The 17,881-nt window shown below is 50.4% G+C and overlaps 2 protein-coding genes across 3 annotated transcripts; both read left to right on the top strand.

Moving 5' to 3' along the window:
- Positions 1 to 5,831: 5,831 nt before the first annotated feature.
- Positions 5,832 to 14,014, top strand: FOXC2 (forkhead box C2). Of its 2 annotated transcripts, XM_090149439.1 has the most exons (2): positions 5,832 to 7,424; positions 13,958 to 14,014. In XM_090149439.1, the coding sequence occupies exons 1-2, from the start codon at positions 6,081 to 6,083 to the stop codon at positions 14,012 to 14,014; spliced, it is 1,401 nt and encodes a 466-aa protein (XP_090005565.1). In that variant the 5' UTR covers positions 5,832 to 6,080. The 2 variants fall into 2 exon arrangements, with proteins under 2 accessions (XP_090005565.1, XP_031470951.2); XM_031615091.2 differs by lacking the exon at positions 13,958 to 14,014 and having other exon boundaries at positions 5,833 to 8,722.
- Positions 14,015 to 14,086: 72 nt separating this feature from the next.
- FOXL1 (forkhead box L1) lies at positions 14,087 to 16,093 on the top strand. Its single transcript, XM_031615306.2, has one exon. It carries the CDS (start codon positions 14,087 to 14,089, stop codon positions 14,996 to 14,998), a length of 912 nt encoding a protein of 303 aa, XP_031471166.1. The 3' UTR covers positions 14,999 to 16,093.
- Positions 16,094 to 17,881: the final 1,788 nt, after the last annotated feature.

The following is a 17,881-nucleotide window of genomic DNA, read 5'->3' as shown; positions in this document are numbered from 1 at the left end:
ATGAAGTTTCAGGGCTTCTAGTAGGGCAGGGCTGGAAGGGAAAGGAGGGAAGAATGAGCGCCCCAGAAGGAAGCTTCTGACACAGCTCCTCCTGCAGCAATAAGTACTACGGTCTGCCCTCAACACATGGCCCTGAACCCCCACAGTTCCAAAGGGGACTGAGGTCAAATTGGGAATTTCTGTATAAAAAGCAAGGGTGCAGGAAGAGCACAGCTTTTCTTGCAATCTGAGGAAAACAAACAAGAAGCAAACAAACAAACAAGCTGCTTTTAATAAAATAAAGTCTTGACTCCGTGACTATATCGTTTAATGCTGCCCATACCCAGCTTCTGTGTGGGACCCCAGGTTTACCCGCTCCCACAAAGCATGCTTCTTGCCTGCATTGAATGGCATACTAAGTGACTTATTGCCTCAATTTATGATTTACAGAATTAATGCATTCAACCATTGTGTTGTGATGAGGCTGGGGCTTTCCCTTTTTGCCCAAGCCTGCAAAGAAAGGAGGTGGAGCCCAGGTTCTGCAATGGGGTGCATTTAGGAAGAGCGTTTTGCTCCCTCTGAGCTCTGCTGGAGGGAGTGGGAATCCATCCAGGCACAACAGACCACCCATGCGCAACTGGACCCGAGCGTTTGAAGCTCATTCCTCTCCTTCCTACTCACGGAAAACTCTGATATTGTGGTGGGGAGCGCAGGATTGGGCCTTTGGTGAGCAATTGGCAGTCTCTCTGTAGTTCTGCATTGAATTTACATTCCTGCCAGGGGAAGAGGAGGCTCACAGAATGTTGTCTTCCTTCCTGGGAGCTCGTACAGACCTCACGCAGGTGCAATGCCACTGTCTCCCCATTGAGATGAGTTTTGGAGGACAATGTTTGCCATTCAGCCCTTCTCATGTCTGTATGCAAGAGTCAACAACGTCTGCCTTCTTGCTGCCACCCAAAATCACTGTGCTGTGGCTCCCAGGATGGCCGTGTCTCAGCTACACTCTCCTTCTTTGAGGAAGGTGAAGCAATGATGCCATGGCAATTAATACATTAGCAATCAAGGAGGGGCTGAGATCCTACCAGACCACCTACATCTCCCTCCGTGCAAAATGCTCACTTCCTGACATGGTTTTGTCTCCCAAACAGACAGACATGAGCTGGCTATACAGAATTCAGGATAATTTGCCCTAGGCTGTGAAATAAGTTTGCAGACAGTTGATGTCTTTCTTACCAATTCAGTTCACTGCTTTGATTCCATGGGTCTGAAACCCTGCGTGCTCCAAATTGCTTTTCCAGTGTCTCTTCTATTCAACACGTGCTTCAGCCTTTCCCATTAGCATTGCACAGATGCCACTGGAAAGTCTCATTTTGGCAGGAATCAGACAGGGCCACCAACATCCTGTGTAAATGGAGTCAGGCTACTGGAGGGGACTGAATCATTTCTAATAACCATTTTACCAAACCGAATAAAACGCTCCAGTGAAAGAGGTCAAAAAAAGGATCTGAGCATTTCGTACAGAAGACAAAATGTTGCTTTTGCTTGCAGAGCTCACAGTTTGTGAAACCACCTAGAAAAAAGGGAGTGCCTGAGTAACGCAGGCCAGGAGAACAAACCCCAGGGTGCACTGTGGACAATGCAGAAAGAAACTCCTTGTGCTGTGGCCATCAGTGCCCTGCAGAGCAGGCTGACACGTAAGGGCAGCCACAAAAAACAGACGAAATGCACTCGAAGGTGAATGCTAATCTACATAGAGGATAGTGCTTGATTTTCAATGTTGAAAGTTAAAAATCGGCTGCAAATTTTAAAGGCAGCTTGTTTTTACAATATATTCATTGTTGCAGGCTATTAACTGGGCCAAATCTTTCTGAATACTGTGAAATGTATTTCCATGTGTGGCTAAACAGTCTGTGATGGATTTTTTTGTGTATATTAAGCAACCCTGAAAAAGAAGCATATTAAGGCCGGTGGGACTGGCCCTATCTAACCCATCTGAGCCCAGCAACTCACCTGATGCTGTGGAAAGGTGTGGGGTTTGTGTCAGCCCTTTCCCTTCCCTTCCCTTCCCTTCCCTTCCCTTCCCTTCCCTTCCCTTCCCTTCCCTTCCCTTCCCTTCCCTTCCCTTCCCTTCCCTTCCCTTCCCTTCCCTTCCCTTCCCTTCCCTTCCCTTCCCTTCCCTTCCCTTCCCTTCCCTTCCCTTCCCTTCCCTTCCCTTCCCTTCCCTTCCCTTCCCTTCCCTTCCCTTCCCTTCCCTTCCCTTCCCTTCCCTTCCCTTCCCCGCTCCTTCCCTCTTCCAGTGTCACACATTTATCTCTTCCTTCTTCTTCCCTTCCTTCTTCCCTTCCTTCTTTCCTTCATTCCATCTGTCCCTACTATCCTCCTTTTTATATTCCATCCTTTCTTTTCTTCTTCTTTCATTCTTTATTTCCCTTCCTCCTTTTTTTCTTCTTTCCTCCTTTCCTCCTTTCATTCTTTCTTCTTCTCATTTCTTTGCTTCTTTTCTTTGTTCCTTCATTCCTTCCTTTTCTTCTTTCCTTCTTTCCTTCTTTCCTTCTTTCCTTCTTTCCTTCCTTTCCATTCTTTCCATCCTTTCCTTCTTTTCCTTCTTTTATTCTTTCTTCTTCCCTTTTCCTTCTTTCCCTCTTCCTTTTTCCCTCTCTCCTCTCTGCCACTTCCCCACAGATCTCATTCTCCAGTCTCTATTTCACACCTCCTCACTCTTTCTCTCTCCCTCTGCCCTCTCCCTCTTTATCCTTATCCCTTTATTTCTTCATCTCTCCTTTTCCTTCTTAACCCTTTTCTCCTTTCTCCCCTTTTCTTACCCTCCACCTCCTCTCCCGGTGCCGGTGCGGCGGTGCAAAGCCCTCGTTGCCCCCTGGAGGGCAGCACACGCCGCTCAGTGCTCCCACCGGGCAGGTGAGCACCGGGACCGGAGCGGGGATCGGCGACACCGAACAGCGGAACCGGGCAGAGCCCGGAGCGGGAAACCGGGCTGGGAAAATCCCCGGGGGATGAAAGATCTGAGAGCTGCGTCTCTCGGTTCCTCGAGAAAGAAAATCAAAGCAGCGAAAAGAAAACGGTCGCCGCACCGTCGGTGGTGGGGAAATTCGGGCAAACGGCGCTCCCAAAGTCCCGGAGGAACGGGGAGAGAAAGCCGCCGCGTTTGGGAATAGGGAATGTTTGCCCCGATCGTGGGGCTCTGCTGTCCGCGAGGATTCCTCTGTCTGCACTGCTCCGTTTCGTACGCATTATTTTTCAGATTGACGACTTTGTTTTATTTGTTCTCCAGTTGAAGTTTTGGGGCTTTGTTTTTTTTAGGTTTTGTATGCAACACGCAAAGTCCTCTCGCTGCTTCTTGGTTGCTTTATTTTTCTCTCTAGAAATTCGTCTCGGTAATGTTTTCAACTGAGGAGAGGTAAGATACAACGAGGGTTATTTCTCGAGGCGTCCCAAGCTTTTAGCAAGGGACAGCTCTGGCAAACCTCAGGGGTTGCATGGCTCAGCTTTATGCACTTAAAAATTCCTGGCTTTCAATATATACATTATTACAATTTTACAAATAAATCCTCTCTGCTTAAAAAACAAAGTGGGTTTAGTGATTCTATTTGAAAGACGATTTATTTGAAAGCAGAATGTGAAATCAGTTGGGAAAAAAAAGGGGGGAGTCGTTCTCGAATTATTCCACAATAATAAATAATAACATAAAGAAAGCCGTCTCGGTGGCCGTAGATTTCCACGAAACGCATCAGCAGACCTCGCAGAATTCACTCTTTATTTCCACCAACAATTCTCCTGGACGCTCACACTGACAACGAATCCCTCCGAGAACTTTTCCATTGATCTCCGTCAAAATTCAATAGCGATTTGGAGACGTCTGGAGAAACTTCGCAATCGATTTTCCACTGCAGATCATTTGTGGCTGTACCTCCTCGCGGAGGAGCTGCCTCTTATTTATTTATTTTTTTTTCTGCCTATCGCATTTATATATATATATATATAAAGTAGAATCGTTTCCTTTCCTATGAAGAAAATCGCCGGCAATTCCCGGCCCCTCCGGGTTCCCACGGCCGCAACCCGCTGCGGTCCGCGGCTGCGAGCAGAGAAAGGGGGCATTTCGACCACAAAATCCCGATCGGAATTTGGGCAAAATAGTTTTGTTGAAAGCCTGACGGTGCCCCACAAATTGCAAGGAGGGAAGGGAGAAATTACAGTGCGAGAAACCAAAAAATCGCGGCTTAGAAATCAGACAGGGAGCAGCCTGGCTGGGGAAAGAAGCCCCGCCGAGGTGACAGCTCATTCCTTATCTGCTCCCTTCGGGCTCGAATCGATTTTGCAGTAAGAATGAATGGGTTTTGGGGTTTTTTGTTGGTTTTTTTTTTTTTTTTTTTTTTGCAAAGAGGGGGCGTGGGGGGGGGGGGGGGGGGGATCACTGCTTCTCACTTAGATTTCCGTGCCGGGCAGAGCCGCTCAATCCTCGGACAGCGCAGAGCGCATCGCCGCAGATCTCCCGAATAGCCGACTTTACACATGGCCACCTCGCGTCCCTAATTGTCCCGCTCTGATTGCCTCTAATGAAATCATTAGAGAAAGGCAGAGGGGCGGATTTCACAGCCACGAGAAAAAAAACAAAACAAAACAAAACAAAACACACACACACGCGTACAAAAAAACTCCTCAATGGCCGGAGTGGAGAGGGGAAAAAAAGCCACCTAAGCGCATTGCATTGGAAAGAAAGGAGAAGGGAAGAGAGGAGAGGAGAGGAGAGGAGAGGAGAGGAGAGGAGAGGAGAGGAGAGGAGAGGAGAGGAGAGGAGAGGAGAGGAGAGGAGAGGAGAGGAGAGGAGAGGAGAGGAGAGGAGAGGAGAGGAGAGGAGAGGAGAGGAGAGGAGAGGAGAGGAGAGGAGAGGAGAGGAGAGGAGAGGAAGAAAAGAAAAGAAAAGAAAAGAAAAGAAAAGAAAAGAAAAGAAAAGAAAAGAAAAGAAAAGAAAAGAAAAGAAAAGAAAAGAAAAGAAAAGAAAAGAAAAGAAAAGAAAAGAAAAGAAAAGAAAAGAAAAGAAAAGAAAAGAAAAGAAACAGCTAGGCTATGTCATTTAAAATAATTCTATTTGAAAAGGGGGAAAACCTGAGCACGGAGCTGCGCACGGTCGGGATTTCGGCTCAGTGCCTGCACCCGTGGGGAGCGACCTGGTGCCTTCACATCTCCAAATGGGCTTCAAAATCCGTTTTCTTTTTGTCAAGTGCGGGGAATGGTTGGCTCTTTGGGGGCGAAAACGGTGGGAAAAAAATCTATCTGATGCTGGATGTGTAGGTGAAAGGTGGGCGAAGAGATGCAGATTGTGGAATATCTCGATTAAAGGTGGGAGATGTGTATATATCGTTGGGTATATCGATTAAAGCAGGGCGACACTGTCCTTGTATGTGTGTGTGTGTGTGTGTCTGTGTGTGTGTGCGTGTGTCCGCGTGTGATGCTCGCATCGCCACCGCATCCCGCCGCCTCAACCCCATTGGTCGGAGCGGCGGCGGCGCGGCTTGCTATTGGCTGGCGGTGGCCTCGAGGGGCGGGGCGAGCGGGGAGTAAAAGCGGGCGGGCGGCGGGCAGCGGTTTGAACGGCGGCAGCGCGGCCGAGGAGCTCGGCGGCTCCGCGCACCCCTCGCCGCTGCCGGGAGCCGGCGGGGCGCCGCTGTGCGCCGGAAGATTTCGCCCGGTGCTTGTGACCAGGGTTTCCGCAGGGCTGCTATTTTTATTTTTATTTTTTCCCCCCTTCTCTTTTTCTTATTTTTTTTTCCCCCTTATTTTTTCCCTTTTCATTTTCCCCTACTTTTTAGTTTAGTTTTTTTTTTTTTTTTTTAGTTCTCTTTTCTTGCTAGAGCAGCCCCTTCCTTCCCCCGCCCCCTCCTCCCTCCCTCTAGGTGTGCCCATCAGAATCACAGTCATAACGAGGGAGGGAGCGACCCGCCTGCCCCCGGCTGCCCCAAGGATGCTGCTGCGGTGCCGCTGGGACTGAGATCGCAGCCGAGGCTCGCTCTGTCTCTCTCCCCTCTTCCTTCCCCGCAGAGGGTGAGGCCCTTCCTCTCGCACTCTTCCTCCTCCTCCTCCTCTCCATGATGCAGGCTCGCTATTCCGTCTCGGACCCCAACGCTTTGGGAGTGGTGCCCTATTTAAGCGAGCAGAACTACTACCGGACGGCGGGGACGTACGGCGGCATGGGCAACCCCATGAGCGTGTATTCAGGCCACGCCGAGCAGTACGCGGCGGGCATGGGGCGATCCTACGGCCCCTACCACCCGCACCAACCCGCCGCCCCCAAGGACCTGGTGAAGCCGCCCTACAGCTACATTGCCCTCATCACTATGGCCATCCAGAACGCCCCCGACAAGAAGATCACGCTCAATGGGATTTACCAGTTCATCATGGACCGTTTCCCCTTCTACCGCGAGAACAAGCAGGGCTGGCAGAACAGCATCCGTCACAACCTGTCTCTCAACGAGTGCTTCGTCAAGGTGCCCCGCGACGACAAGAAGCCGGGCAAGGGCAGCTATTGGACCCTGGACCCCGATTCCTATAACATGTTCGAAAACGGCAGCTTCCTGCGGCGCCGGAGACGCTTCAAGAAGAAGGACGTGTCCAAAGAGAAGGAGGAGGCCCGGGAGCGGCTGCTGAAGGAGCAGCCCAAACCCCCCGGGCTGCCCGGCGCCGACCTCCCCAAGGAAGCTTCCTCCTCGTCCTCTTCCTCCTCGGCCTCCGAGAAAAAAGTGGTGATCAAGAGCGAGACGGCGTCCCCGGAGCTGCCGGTGATCACCAAAGTGGAGACGCTGAGCCCGGGGAGCGGCGGGGGACTCCGGGACAGCCCCCGAAGCGCCGCCTCGCCTCCCGCCGCCTCCCCCGAAGGTTCGCTGCCCGAGCAACACCCGGCCGGCAACGGGCTGCCGGGCTTCAGCGTGGAGAACATCATGACCCTGCGGACATCCCCCGCGGGGGACCTGAGCCCGGTGAGTGCCGCCTCGGGCAGGACGGGGACCGGCATGCCGCTGGTTTACCCCACGTCGGGGCAGCCGTCGGGTTACAGCGCGGCGTGCAGCCAGGCGCTGGACACTAGTGGGAGCTACCACTGCAGCATGCGGGCCATGAGCCTTTACAGCGGCGAGAGGCCGGGCCACATGTGCGTGCCCCCCGCGGCGCTGGAGGAAGGTTTGGCCGAGCATCCCACCGGCGCCCCGTCGCCCCTCGGGGCCCTCAGCCTGCCGTCTGGGCAAGAGGGAGCGTTGGGAGCCGGGCATCCGCACGGAGGCACTGCGGCGGGGCAACCCGCAGCATCGTGGTACCTCAATCACGGAGCCGAGTTGAGTCACCTGCCCGGTCACACGTTCGGGTCTCAGCAGCAGACTTTCCCTAACGTGCGGGAAATGTTCACGACGCATCGGTTGGGGATGGAGAGCGAACATCAGGTGAGCAGCAACTCCGCCTGTCAGATTCCCTACAGGTCCGCGCCTTCACTATATCGCCACGCCGCCCCCTATTCCTACGACTGCACTAAGTACTGAGTAGCTCCCCCCCCCCCCCCAACCCTCCATCCTTCCCCTAGAGCCATCCGCCAAAAAATAATAATTAAAAAAAATTAAAAATTAAAAAAAAAAGCAATAAAATATTAAAAGGAAAAAAAAATAAAAATCAATAACTAAAAAAAAGTAGCAATCAGGTGGAATAAAAACGCATCAAACCCTTCAGACCGAGGGGAAAAAAATAATAAAAACATAAAACGTAAATCCTCTCCGTGGAGCTGTGGGACATGGGGGTGCAGATCCCAAGTTCTGTGTCCCATCCCCCCCCCCCCCCTACCCCCATTTCGGGCCTCCTGAAATTCCGGGCAAGTAAATCCTACTTGAAAAGGGGATGTCTCCTAAAAGAAAAAAAAAAAAAGAAAAAAAAAAGAAGAATTAAAAAATTTATATATATATATGTCTATGTAAACAAAGTGGCAAATTTTATATGCTAAAGTATAGGGGGGTGTTGGAAAAAAATAAGTTATGGACCAATATCACAACGACCATTTATACGATTTTTTTTTTTAAAGAAGTATATAAATATATATATATATATAAATATATGTCCTGGGTATTTTTTAAAGTTCTCTGTTGTGCTGTAAAAAATGTGTGGATTTCGAATCAGGCTGATTTTTTCAGAGCCATTAATATAATATTTAAAGTTGAGTTCACTGGATTATTTTTTGTCTCGCCCGATGATTTCTGACTTCCAAATTGATGACGAGTGAGTTTTTCTTCTTCTCCTTCCGTGTACAATTATGCCATAGATTTTCTTTCGTTTTAGAGCTGTTCTTTGAGCAAGACGAGGAAATAATTTATTATTATTATTATTATTATTTTGCTAGTGGATTTTTGAAAGGAAAAAAAAAAAAAAAAACCCAAACACCAAAGTATCTGATACTTTCTTTCTTTTTAATTATTATTATTATTATTTACGACGCGTGATGTTTTTGTATAATAGATCTCACCTTGACCGTTCCTAAGGACTGTTTTGCTTTAATCTGCTTCGAAGTTCGTTTGTCTTATGTGGTCTTCATTGTTGTACTTACCTTAAAATAAACCCGTGCTGTTTTGTTCTGCTCCAAGTCTGGCGCTCTGTGTGTACGTCCGTGCTTTATGCAACCATTTCCCTCCACCTTTCCTTCGTGTGACGCTCGTTGTTTTAAAAACCAAGTCGTTTTTCCCGCAGCCGAAAGGTTGATTAGGGTTTATTTCTCGGATAAAGGTTTAATTCAGGCTTGGGGCTGATGCTGGGCAGCCTCTCTATTCCAAATCTTTGCCCTTGGCCTCCAGAGGGAAGAAGGGAGCAAAAGCGGGGTGGGGAGGGGGGGTTCTGCGGCTGCCTTCCCTTCTGCCCTATCCTTGCAAGCTCTGCTTCGCTGCGGTGCCCGCACTGAGAGTTTTTCCAATCGAAAGCAAAACCCCATTTTGAAAGCAGCCCGAAGCGAGAGCTGGGAGTTCTCTCTTAAACCTCCGAATCTCAAAAGAAAGCGGAAAGTCCACACGTAGGGGCCGTTTAACAGCTTTTTATCCCCTCCCGCGTGGATATCTGCCTGCTTTCAGCCTCCCCTCCATCCCCCTGAGCTGCTGCTCTCACTGACAGACGTTCCCCAAACCGACGTGAACCTGTTAAAGCTGCTTTCCACCCCCCTCCTAAAACTCAGGGACGCAGCGTTAAGGCTGTAAGGTGCCGGGGGAGCCTGGAGGAGGGAAAAGCTCCTCTTATTCAAAAGATTTTCGTGCCCGGCTCCTTTCCCCGCTGCCGGCACAGCGAAAGGGCTCCGCGGCTCAGCCCCGACGTGACCCGGAGGCGCCTCCCGGCCGAACCCATTCCACAGCCCCATCCCCTCTGTCGCTGTACCGGGGCTAAAGGAACCGTTCCGTTCGCGTTGGCCTTTAGAAATCGATGACATGAATTGCTTTTGATCGCTGACGTTTGGCACGCGCTAGAAATCTGGCAAAAAAAGCACTGAAACTCTCGGTTTAAGTAAGGAAAAAAATGCCCGACACTCACTTGATCTGTATTTTAAGGAACATTTTTGTAAATCTCTTGCCATTTTTTTTTTTTTCTTTCCTGGCTCTGAGAGGGTGGTTTTTTTTTTTTCTTTCTTTTTCCCCAACATTTTTTTTTTCTTTTTTAGTTCCCCCAACAAAATCCAAAACGCTGTTTTAAATATAATAAAAGGGGTAAGAGCACTTGTTGCCCCAATTCCAACTCCTTTCACCCTCCCCAGGGCTGGGGAATTCCTGGCTGGTGTCTCTGCCACCCCCCTATCCCCTTCCCTTGTCCTGGGGGACACAGCAGGGCTGGGGGAGGGGGTTGGGGTGGTATTTCTCCTAATATCAATAGTACCCGACAGGGAGATCTTGGGATAGATGTAAAGAAGGGGACAAAGCGCTGTTTGGTGGGGTCTGAGCTGTTCCCAAAGCCTCTCCTTGCTCTGCTCTGCTGCCATCCAGGGATGGCCGGGTTTCAGCCACTTGGCACAAAAAGAAAAGCCCTCTGTGAGATGCTGACAGCAGCATAGGGCTGGGAGCTTTCCTCCTGCAGGATCAGGCCGTTCTCTCATCTTAAATCCAGGAACAGCATCCGGGACAGAATGGCTTCGCAGCCTTCCCCCCTAAGGGTGCAGATCTCACTTAGGCTGTGCCTGTCCTTCTGTTCCAAAGGAGCTCAGATCTCATCAATACGTCCCACTCGCTCCTTCTCGTCGGAGGAATTCTGTTGGGGGCTCATTTAGCAGGCGAGGTGAGAGCCGAGTGAGTGCTGCAGGGACGATTTTGAGCCCGATTTCAAAGCCGTGACGCAGGGTTCGATAACGCGATAGGCTTTTGTCGTGACAGGTGACGGCTGGGGCAGAGAGGGAGGAAGAAATCCAGGAGGAAAGCATAGGGCAGCTCCTTACAGAAAGCCCCATCCCCTCGAGCCAACCCTAATGTGTCTATTTCCACCCCAGATAATCCCCCCACCTCGTCCCTTTTCCAGGCTCAGCCAACCCTCCCAGCCCTCAGGACAACTTCTGCAGCTGAACGTCTCCCCCCATCCCCCCCCCTTAGCAGGTCAGAAGGGCCAAACTCTGCCCCAGCGGGGCTGCCTGAAGCTGAAGGATGCACCGGGATGAGGCCCAGCGCGGTTCCGGGCAGCGGATGAGGCTGGTGGATGGGTTTTTCTTGCTGCATTGCCATCAAACTATGGTTTTGCAAACCTGTCTGAGAGCCCAGACAGCTCTGTGGTTCAGGAGGGGAAGGGCTGGCGGGTTTGCAGCTCGTTCCCGCACCGCTGCTGGGAATTTCCCTGCATTGACTGTCCCAGGGAACATATCCCTGGTGCTGCAGGACCCGTGTAAAACTTTTTCCCCTTAGGAAAAACCCCGGCTTCTCCACAACCCCAGGCAGAGAACTGTCTGCTCCCTCTGAGCCATCCTACACCTCCTAAAGATCAGCAGTGCTCTGTGGGAAGGAGATTTTGGGGCAAGGCTGTTTGCTTTTCTGTCACTTCGGAGAGGATTTTGCAGAAAATTCATACCAAGCATTGAGGAGCCAGGGGAGAACTAAAAATACTCCCAGCCCCTTACCAGCATTGAGCGATCTTGTGATTGTAAAGCACTGTGCACGGCAGCTCAGGGTGAGGGGTGGGCATTTCCAAGTGGCTTGGGGTCATTCGCAATGGTCAGCTGGGGATGAGGAAGCCCCTTCTGAAGCAGCTCCTCCAAGAGCTGGATGGGCTCGGACACTGTTGTTGGGAGGGCTGCAGAGGGGAGTGCTGATTTACACCCCTGCTTCACAACGGGTTGGGTTACAGAGGGAGTGGGGAGCATTGATTTACCCCTCTCTCCTCCTGGGATCCCTGGGTGAAATTGCTCCTCTCTGCTGCTTTGAAAGGGGACTGTCAGCTGGAGAGGAGGGGAAAAACATCCAACAATGCCTCTGTTGCCGGATCCACATTTCTTATGTTCAGAGAATGAGCTACAACAACAACAACAACAACATTCCTCCCAGCCTCATTGCTCTCTCTGATCCTCTCCCTTCCCCGGCCACCCCATTGCCTGTGCACATAATGCAGAGATGCTGCCGACAGGAGACAGACACACATGGGTTGGGAAGAAGGAGAAGACATAAAAGCCTCATCCCCGCCTCCAAGGATTTCCTACTGTAAAGAGGAGGAGAAGGGGAGGGGGGGGAAGAAAAGGAGGAAGCAACAATTTTACTGGGGGAGGGAGCTTGGGGAAGCCCTTGTGTCACTTTCCTGCCATACGCACGAGTATTTACTGTTTTAATAATCTGCCTTTGGAGTGTCCCAGGAGCAGGGTGTCCCCGAAGTGGGGCTGTGCGGGGGGATCGTGCTGCCCTGTGAATGCATCGAGAAGGTGAGAACAGCCGGGCTCTGCTCCATCCCTCCCCATTGAAGATGCTACCGGGGGGCGGGGCTACCCAGGAATGCCGATCTCCAACGTTCAGACAAAGGGCTCTCCCCACTCCAATCCCTCCTTCTGCTTTGATTTATTTCGGGTTTGCATGGATGGCACGCCTGATGGTGCGTGTTAGCGGCAAAGGAGGGGTGAGCAGAGTGGGTTTGTCCCTCCCTATCCTGTCCTGGGATGAGTCAGTGAACGGGGACGGTACCCATCCCCTTATCAAGGAGCCACCTCCTTCTCCAGCCCTGTGTTTCTCAGGCTCACTGTCCACTGCTTGCAGCATCTCAGCCTCCGTCCGTGCTTCATAGCTCTTAAAAAAATAATAAATAAAAGGGAGGTGTCGTTAATCAATCATTTGTGACTCCATATGAATCCCGCTAGCTTTTGTCTGTGGATTAAACCCCTTCGCCTGCTCCATTTCTTGGGAAATGGCATAAACAGATGAGAAACCCGATGGGCTGAGAGATCCTGCGTGGAGGGCCGGAGGGAGGGCTGGCTGAGCTCTGCTTTTACTTCCTCACCCACCATGGAAAAGTCCCACCACGGCTGCTATAAGCGGGTGAAGAGCTGCATGTGGGGGTTTATTTCTCTTAGAAGCCATTCCCAAGGAAGGGATGTTTCCTGATTCAGGTCTTGTTTCTCTCCTTAAACAAGCAGGGAATGGGCATCTGTTGAGATGCTTCTCTTGAGCATCTCCTGTTCACCACTTGCTTCATTTCTACGGCCTTCTAACAGGGAACATCCTCACACCCCATCTCTATCCCACCCCCATCCCATCTCTATTGTATTCCCCTCCACATCCCACCCCCATCCTCATCCCACCCCCATCCTCATCCCCATCCCCATCCCCATCCCCATCCCATTCCACTCCATCCCCGTCCCCGTCCCCGTCCCCATCCCCATCCCCATCCCCATCCCCATCCCCATCCCCATCCCATCCCATTCCCACCCCCATCCCTGTCTCTGTCTTCCTCTTCCCTCCCCCAAAGGAATGATGCTGTAATTAACACAGGGAGCCTGGGGAAGCAGCCGACACCTCTGACTGCACCAGAATCCCTCAGGGCATTGGATTAAAGCTGTTACATCAGCAAATTTAATAATAATAATAATAATAATAATAATAATAATAATAAAAAATAATAAGCCAACAACAAAAAACACAGACCCAAACCTGGACATTTATACAGAAAAAGAGCATTACAAATTCCTAATGTAAGCACCGGCCAGCTGTGTGCACTTGTAAAGTTGTTATAATCCCCCTCCTTGTTATAAACAGGAAAGTACATAATATAAAGCAACAGGCCCGCATTCACAAATACTGACCCTCCTCCCCCTCCTGCCGAGCTCCCCCCTCATCTCCCCCCCCAGCCTTCTGCAGCCATTGGGGACTGCGGGGCTCAGCCTTACGCACCTGCCCCCCCCAAACAAAAACCACAGAATCCTTTTTTCCTCCCTCCCCATCAGCAGCTCTGTTTTCTCCCCTCCTCGATCCCTTTTCCTCCCTTTCTCCCCTTCCATTTATTTCTCCTTTTATTTATTTTTTTGTTGTTTCACGGCCCCGTTTTCCTCCGAGGATCCTCTCCCTCTCCTCCCCGAGCTCCAGCAGTGCACATCCTGCTCTGCTGTGTGTGCTTACAGCGTCAAAGGGTGGACGTGATATTTCAAACATCAGATCAGTGCGTTTATATATTGGGTGCCCGGAAATTTTTCCAAATAAACACAGCTTGATTCGACTTGGGTGGGCAGACTTATCAACAGACTAATTCTATAAACAAATGAAGGAATAACCCGGAGACCATTGGCTGGTACCAGCGAGACACGTGGAGTGAGCTCGGAGTTTTGTAGCAATGAAATTTTAATTAATGTGGGTGGGCTGAGAACACAAACGACTGTTTATCAGAGACAATTTATTTTCCAGTGCTAAGTCAACATATAATAGCAAACTTACAACAATTATTTAACTTTTTTTTTTTCCCCCCCTCCTTTTTTTTTTTCCTTTTTTTTTTTTTTTTTTTTTTTAAGAGCTATGAAGCGGGGACAGAGGCAGAGCGAGCTCGTTCGGGCTGGACTGGGATCTGAGCTCACACAAACCTCTCCCCGGCAGACTCATCCCTCCTGGGGGGAAGAGTCGGAGCCCCGAGCCCGCCGGCTATGAGCCACCTCTACAGCCCCCACCTCTCCCCTATGGGCTCTCCATCCATGCTGTACCTCCCTGCCGCGCTGGGCTTTGCCCCCAGCAGCGCAATTACCCGGCAGGACCCTCCTCAGAAACCTCCCTACAGCTACATCGCCCTCATCGCCATGGCCATCAAAGAGGCTCCGGAGCAGAAGGTGACCCTCAGCGGTATTTATCAGTTCATCATGGACCGCTTCCCTTTTTATCACGACAACAAGCAGGGCTGGCAGAACAGCATTCGTCACAACCTCTCCCTCAACGATTGCTTCGTCAAAGTGCCCCGGGAGAAGGGTCGGCCGGGAAAAGGCAGTTACTGGACCCTGGATCCGCGCTGCTTGGACATGTTCGAGAACGGTAACTATCGCCGGAGGAAGAGGAAGCCCAAAGCTTCGGGGCCTCCGGAGGTTCGCAGCGGTTCGGCTCCCCCCGACGGCGGCCGCCCCGACGAACCCAAGCGGGCCAAAGGGAGCGAGACGGGGCAGAGCCCGGCTGGGGATTCGGCCGATGAGGGGCTTGCGAGGCCGGCAGCGGGGCGGGGGGGAGGAGATGCTGTCTCCGGGTGCCTGGATCGAGGCGGTGCCGCCGCTCCCCGACCCCCCGACGGCTCGGGGGGGCCGCCCGCCGCCGGTGCTGGGCACAAGAGGGGCCGGAGCTTCAGCATCGAGAGCATCCTAGCCCAGGGGCTGCGGCAGAACCCCCCCGGGGCAGCCCCAAAGGCCCGGGAGAGCCCCGTCGGTTCGCTGGTGGCTAGCGGAGGCTTCGGTTCGGCCCTCAATGCTTCCCTCATGCTCGACTCCCAGGTGCACGGGAGGCTCTACCACATCGGCATCCCCTTCCTCTCCTGCTTCCCTTTCCACTTCTCTGAGGCGGTATTTAATTTCCAGTAGTTGCCCCCATTATGATATGTGTCCTCCCCCCCCCTCCCTCCCCCCTCCCCCCCGTTCTGCTCGCTGAGAAGGGAGAACCCAGACTCGGACCTCACCACGCGGGTAGGGACCTAAAAGCGATGCTAAAGGTTACTCAGGATTTCAGGGCATTCTCAAGGCACCTCTCACTGCAAAGCTCTCTTTTCCCATTGCCTCACCCTCTGCCAGATCGACTGAAAGGTAAACCAGATTTTTCTCACATCACAAAGAGGGGCAGCTCTGGGGTGGGGGGAGAAGGGGAGAAGGGGGTATGCTGGCCTCTAAGCCCTGCTAGGTTTGCTTTGCAGCTTTAACCTTTGCATCCAGCAAGATCCTCAGCTTTCTGCCAAATCCTTCCGCTCTCCAGTTTTCTTTATTTTAATTTTTCCTTTTGGAAACCAAACGTGTCCTTCTTCTCTCTTGGAAAAGAGGCTGAGATTTGTGTTGCTGTTCATATTCTGCCTGAGATCGGCCCAGTCCACCAAGAAGGGGAACCAGAGCTGGAACAGGGGCAAACAAAAGAACTCAGGCTCATCCTTCACAGCTCTGCTTGCTTTGACTCAGCACTGTATAGAATTCAAGCTGGTTCCCTGCCCATCACTGTCCTTCTCAAGTACTGCCACAGCTCTTCTGCCTCACTGTTGTGACTGTGGAGAGAGGGATGGCTGAGCAAACATGTCTGGAACAAGAAGTTGGTTTCCACGTGTTGCTGGAATCAGATGCTTCTGACCAAAAAAGACTGGGCTGCCGAGGCTGATTTTGGCATTTTGAAGTGTTAACAACCTGGAAATGAAACAGAGAACAAAGAAAAAACAAAAAACAAAAACCAAAAAACCAGAAAACAAAAGACTTCAGCTGTGTTTCTCAAAGTTTTCATATATATATATATTTCTTAAAGAGGGAAAAATCAAGACTCCTTCGAAGCAAGCAGGAATATTTCTTTCTATTTTTATTTTTATTTTTCCCATAATAGAGGCTTTTTGTATATTAATGGATAAATGCCCTTTTGGAAAAAAAAATATATATATATATATATTCTCATTTTTTTTCATTATGAAAATATCCAATAAAAGTATTTTGTCCAGGATTGTGGCTGTGTGCAGTCAAAGTCACCTTGTATTGTGCAGCAGTGGGCCGAGGAGTGAGACTGGACCCCATGCCAGGCTCTGATGCACTGCTGCCATCATCCCAGTGCCAATATCCTGATGAGAGCATGAAGCACTGCAGAGCCAGGAGGTAAAAGGGGATAAAAGAAAAAAGAAAAAAAAAAAACAGGGGAAATGATCCATTTATTGAGACTGAGGTGACATTTCCCAAAATGATTCTGTTCTCCTCCTTCTCTCTCCTACTTCTATCCAATCCCTTGTTTCAGAAGCCTCCCCTTAAATTTACCCCTGGATTGTTGGAAATCTGGGGTCCTCAGGTGAGCTGTGATTCAGCTTTTATGGAGGATGGCTGCACTGTGCACCTCATCATCCTGCCCTGACCTTTGCACTGGGAGCTCAGGGGTTCCATTCAACATGAAGCAAAAAGCTCTTGGGTGGGGGAGTGCAGAAAACCCTTGTGGAGTTTCCCAAAAGAAAGATGTTCACACGTGGATCCAGGAGCAGAAGCAGCTATGGGTTTACCAATTCCTCCCATGGGAAAAAAAAAAAAAAAAAAAAAAAGGACAATAAGAAAAGGAGAAGAATTTCAATGTAGATTTGCAAGACAGACTTTAAACAAAATCCCTTGCGTGCTGTGCTTCCTATTCTTGACAATTCATGTTCAGTTATCGATGGAGTCCATTTCTTAAAGCTATGACACTGAATCAGGAAAGTGAAGTGTCACTGCCCACTCGATGCCTCTTGTGGGATAATACACAGGGCTGGGAAGGTGCTGGGGGATTATTGCCTCGAACCCCCTTGTCCCTGCAGTGTCTTTCGTGTGTAAGTAGAGATACAGGAGCAAGATAAATAAATGGCAGCCATGCCATGAGATGTGCAAGGGATTGACATCATGTTGTTTTGGAGGCTGGGTGGGAGCATCACCACGGGCAAGAGGAGAGCTGGGTTGGTTCTTGCCCAGCATTGACTTGAAACCTCTGGCCATTTCTCTGCCCCACAGGCTTGCAGGATTTGCTCACAGTTTGGAGGTAGGGAGGTGAATCCTGTCTCCTTCAAGCCCCAGAGTGAGCAGAGATGCTGTGTTGTGGGTGCCCCATTCTTGGAGACACCCAAGATCAGGCTGGACGTGGCTCTGAGCACCTGATAGAGCTGTAGCTGTTCCTATTCACTGCGAGACGGTTGGACCAGCTGGCCTTTAGGGGTCCCGTCCAACTCCAACCATTCTATGATCCAGGTGCACAGAGGGAACCATCAGCAGCCACTGCGACCATCCAACCACCTCCACACCTATGCCTTTTAGTACAAAAAAAAAAAAAAAGTAAAATTTGAAGGAATAAGACTCAAATCAAACTGCAGCTTGACTTGTATGCCTTTTTTTTTTTTTTTTTCCTCCTCAAATGTGCTTTTTGGAGATTTAATCTTTGCAATAGGAGTTTGTTTTCTGTGAAGCTTTGTGCTTGGTGACATTTGGTTTTATGTCTGTTTTGTTGGAGTGGTGTAGGACCAAGCCCAGCTGCAGCAGCTAAGGCTTGGTTTTGTTTTCAATCAATCAGGAGACTGTAAAATTAACAGAATTAACATCTGGACAAGGGTGACACAAACTCAGATGAACTCAGCACCCCATAAATACTCCTCAGTGGCAACTTGGAATCAATTGGAATCAGGCCATGGGGGTAACTTGCAGGGGATGGACAACAAGGGAAAGTCTCATGTTGCCAGCAGGCAGAATGACTAACCACATAAGGCTTCAACACGTCAT

Source organism: Phasianus colchicus, chromosome 13, assembly GCF_987193195.1.
Source record: "Phasianus colchicus chromosome 13, bPhaCol1.hap1.1, whole genome shotgun sequence".
NCBI classification, from domain to species: Eukaryota; Metazoa; Chordata; class Aves; order Galliformes; family Phasianidae; genus Phasianus; species Phasianus colchicus.
The sequence above is the reverse complement of the archived record's forward strand: the minus strand, read 5'-3'. Positions and strand labels throughout refer to the sequence as shown.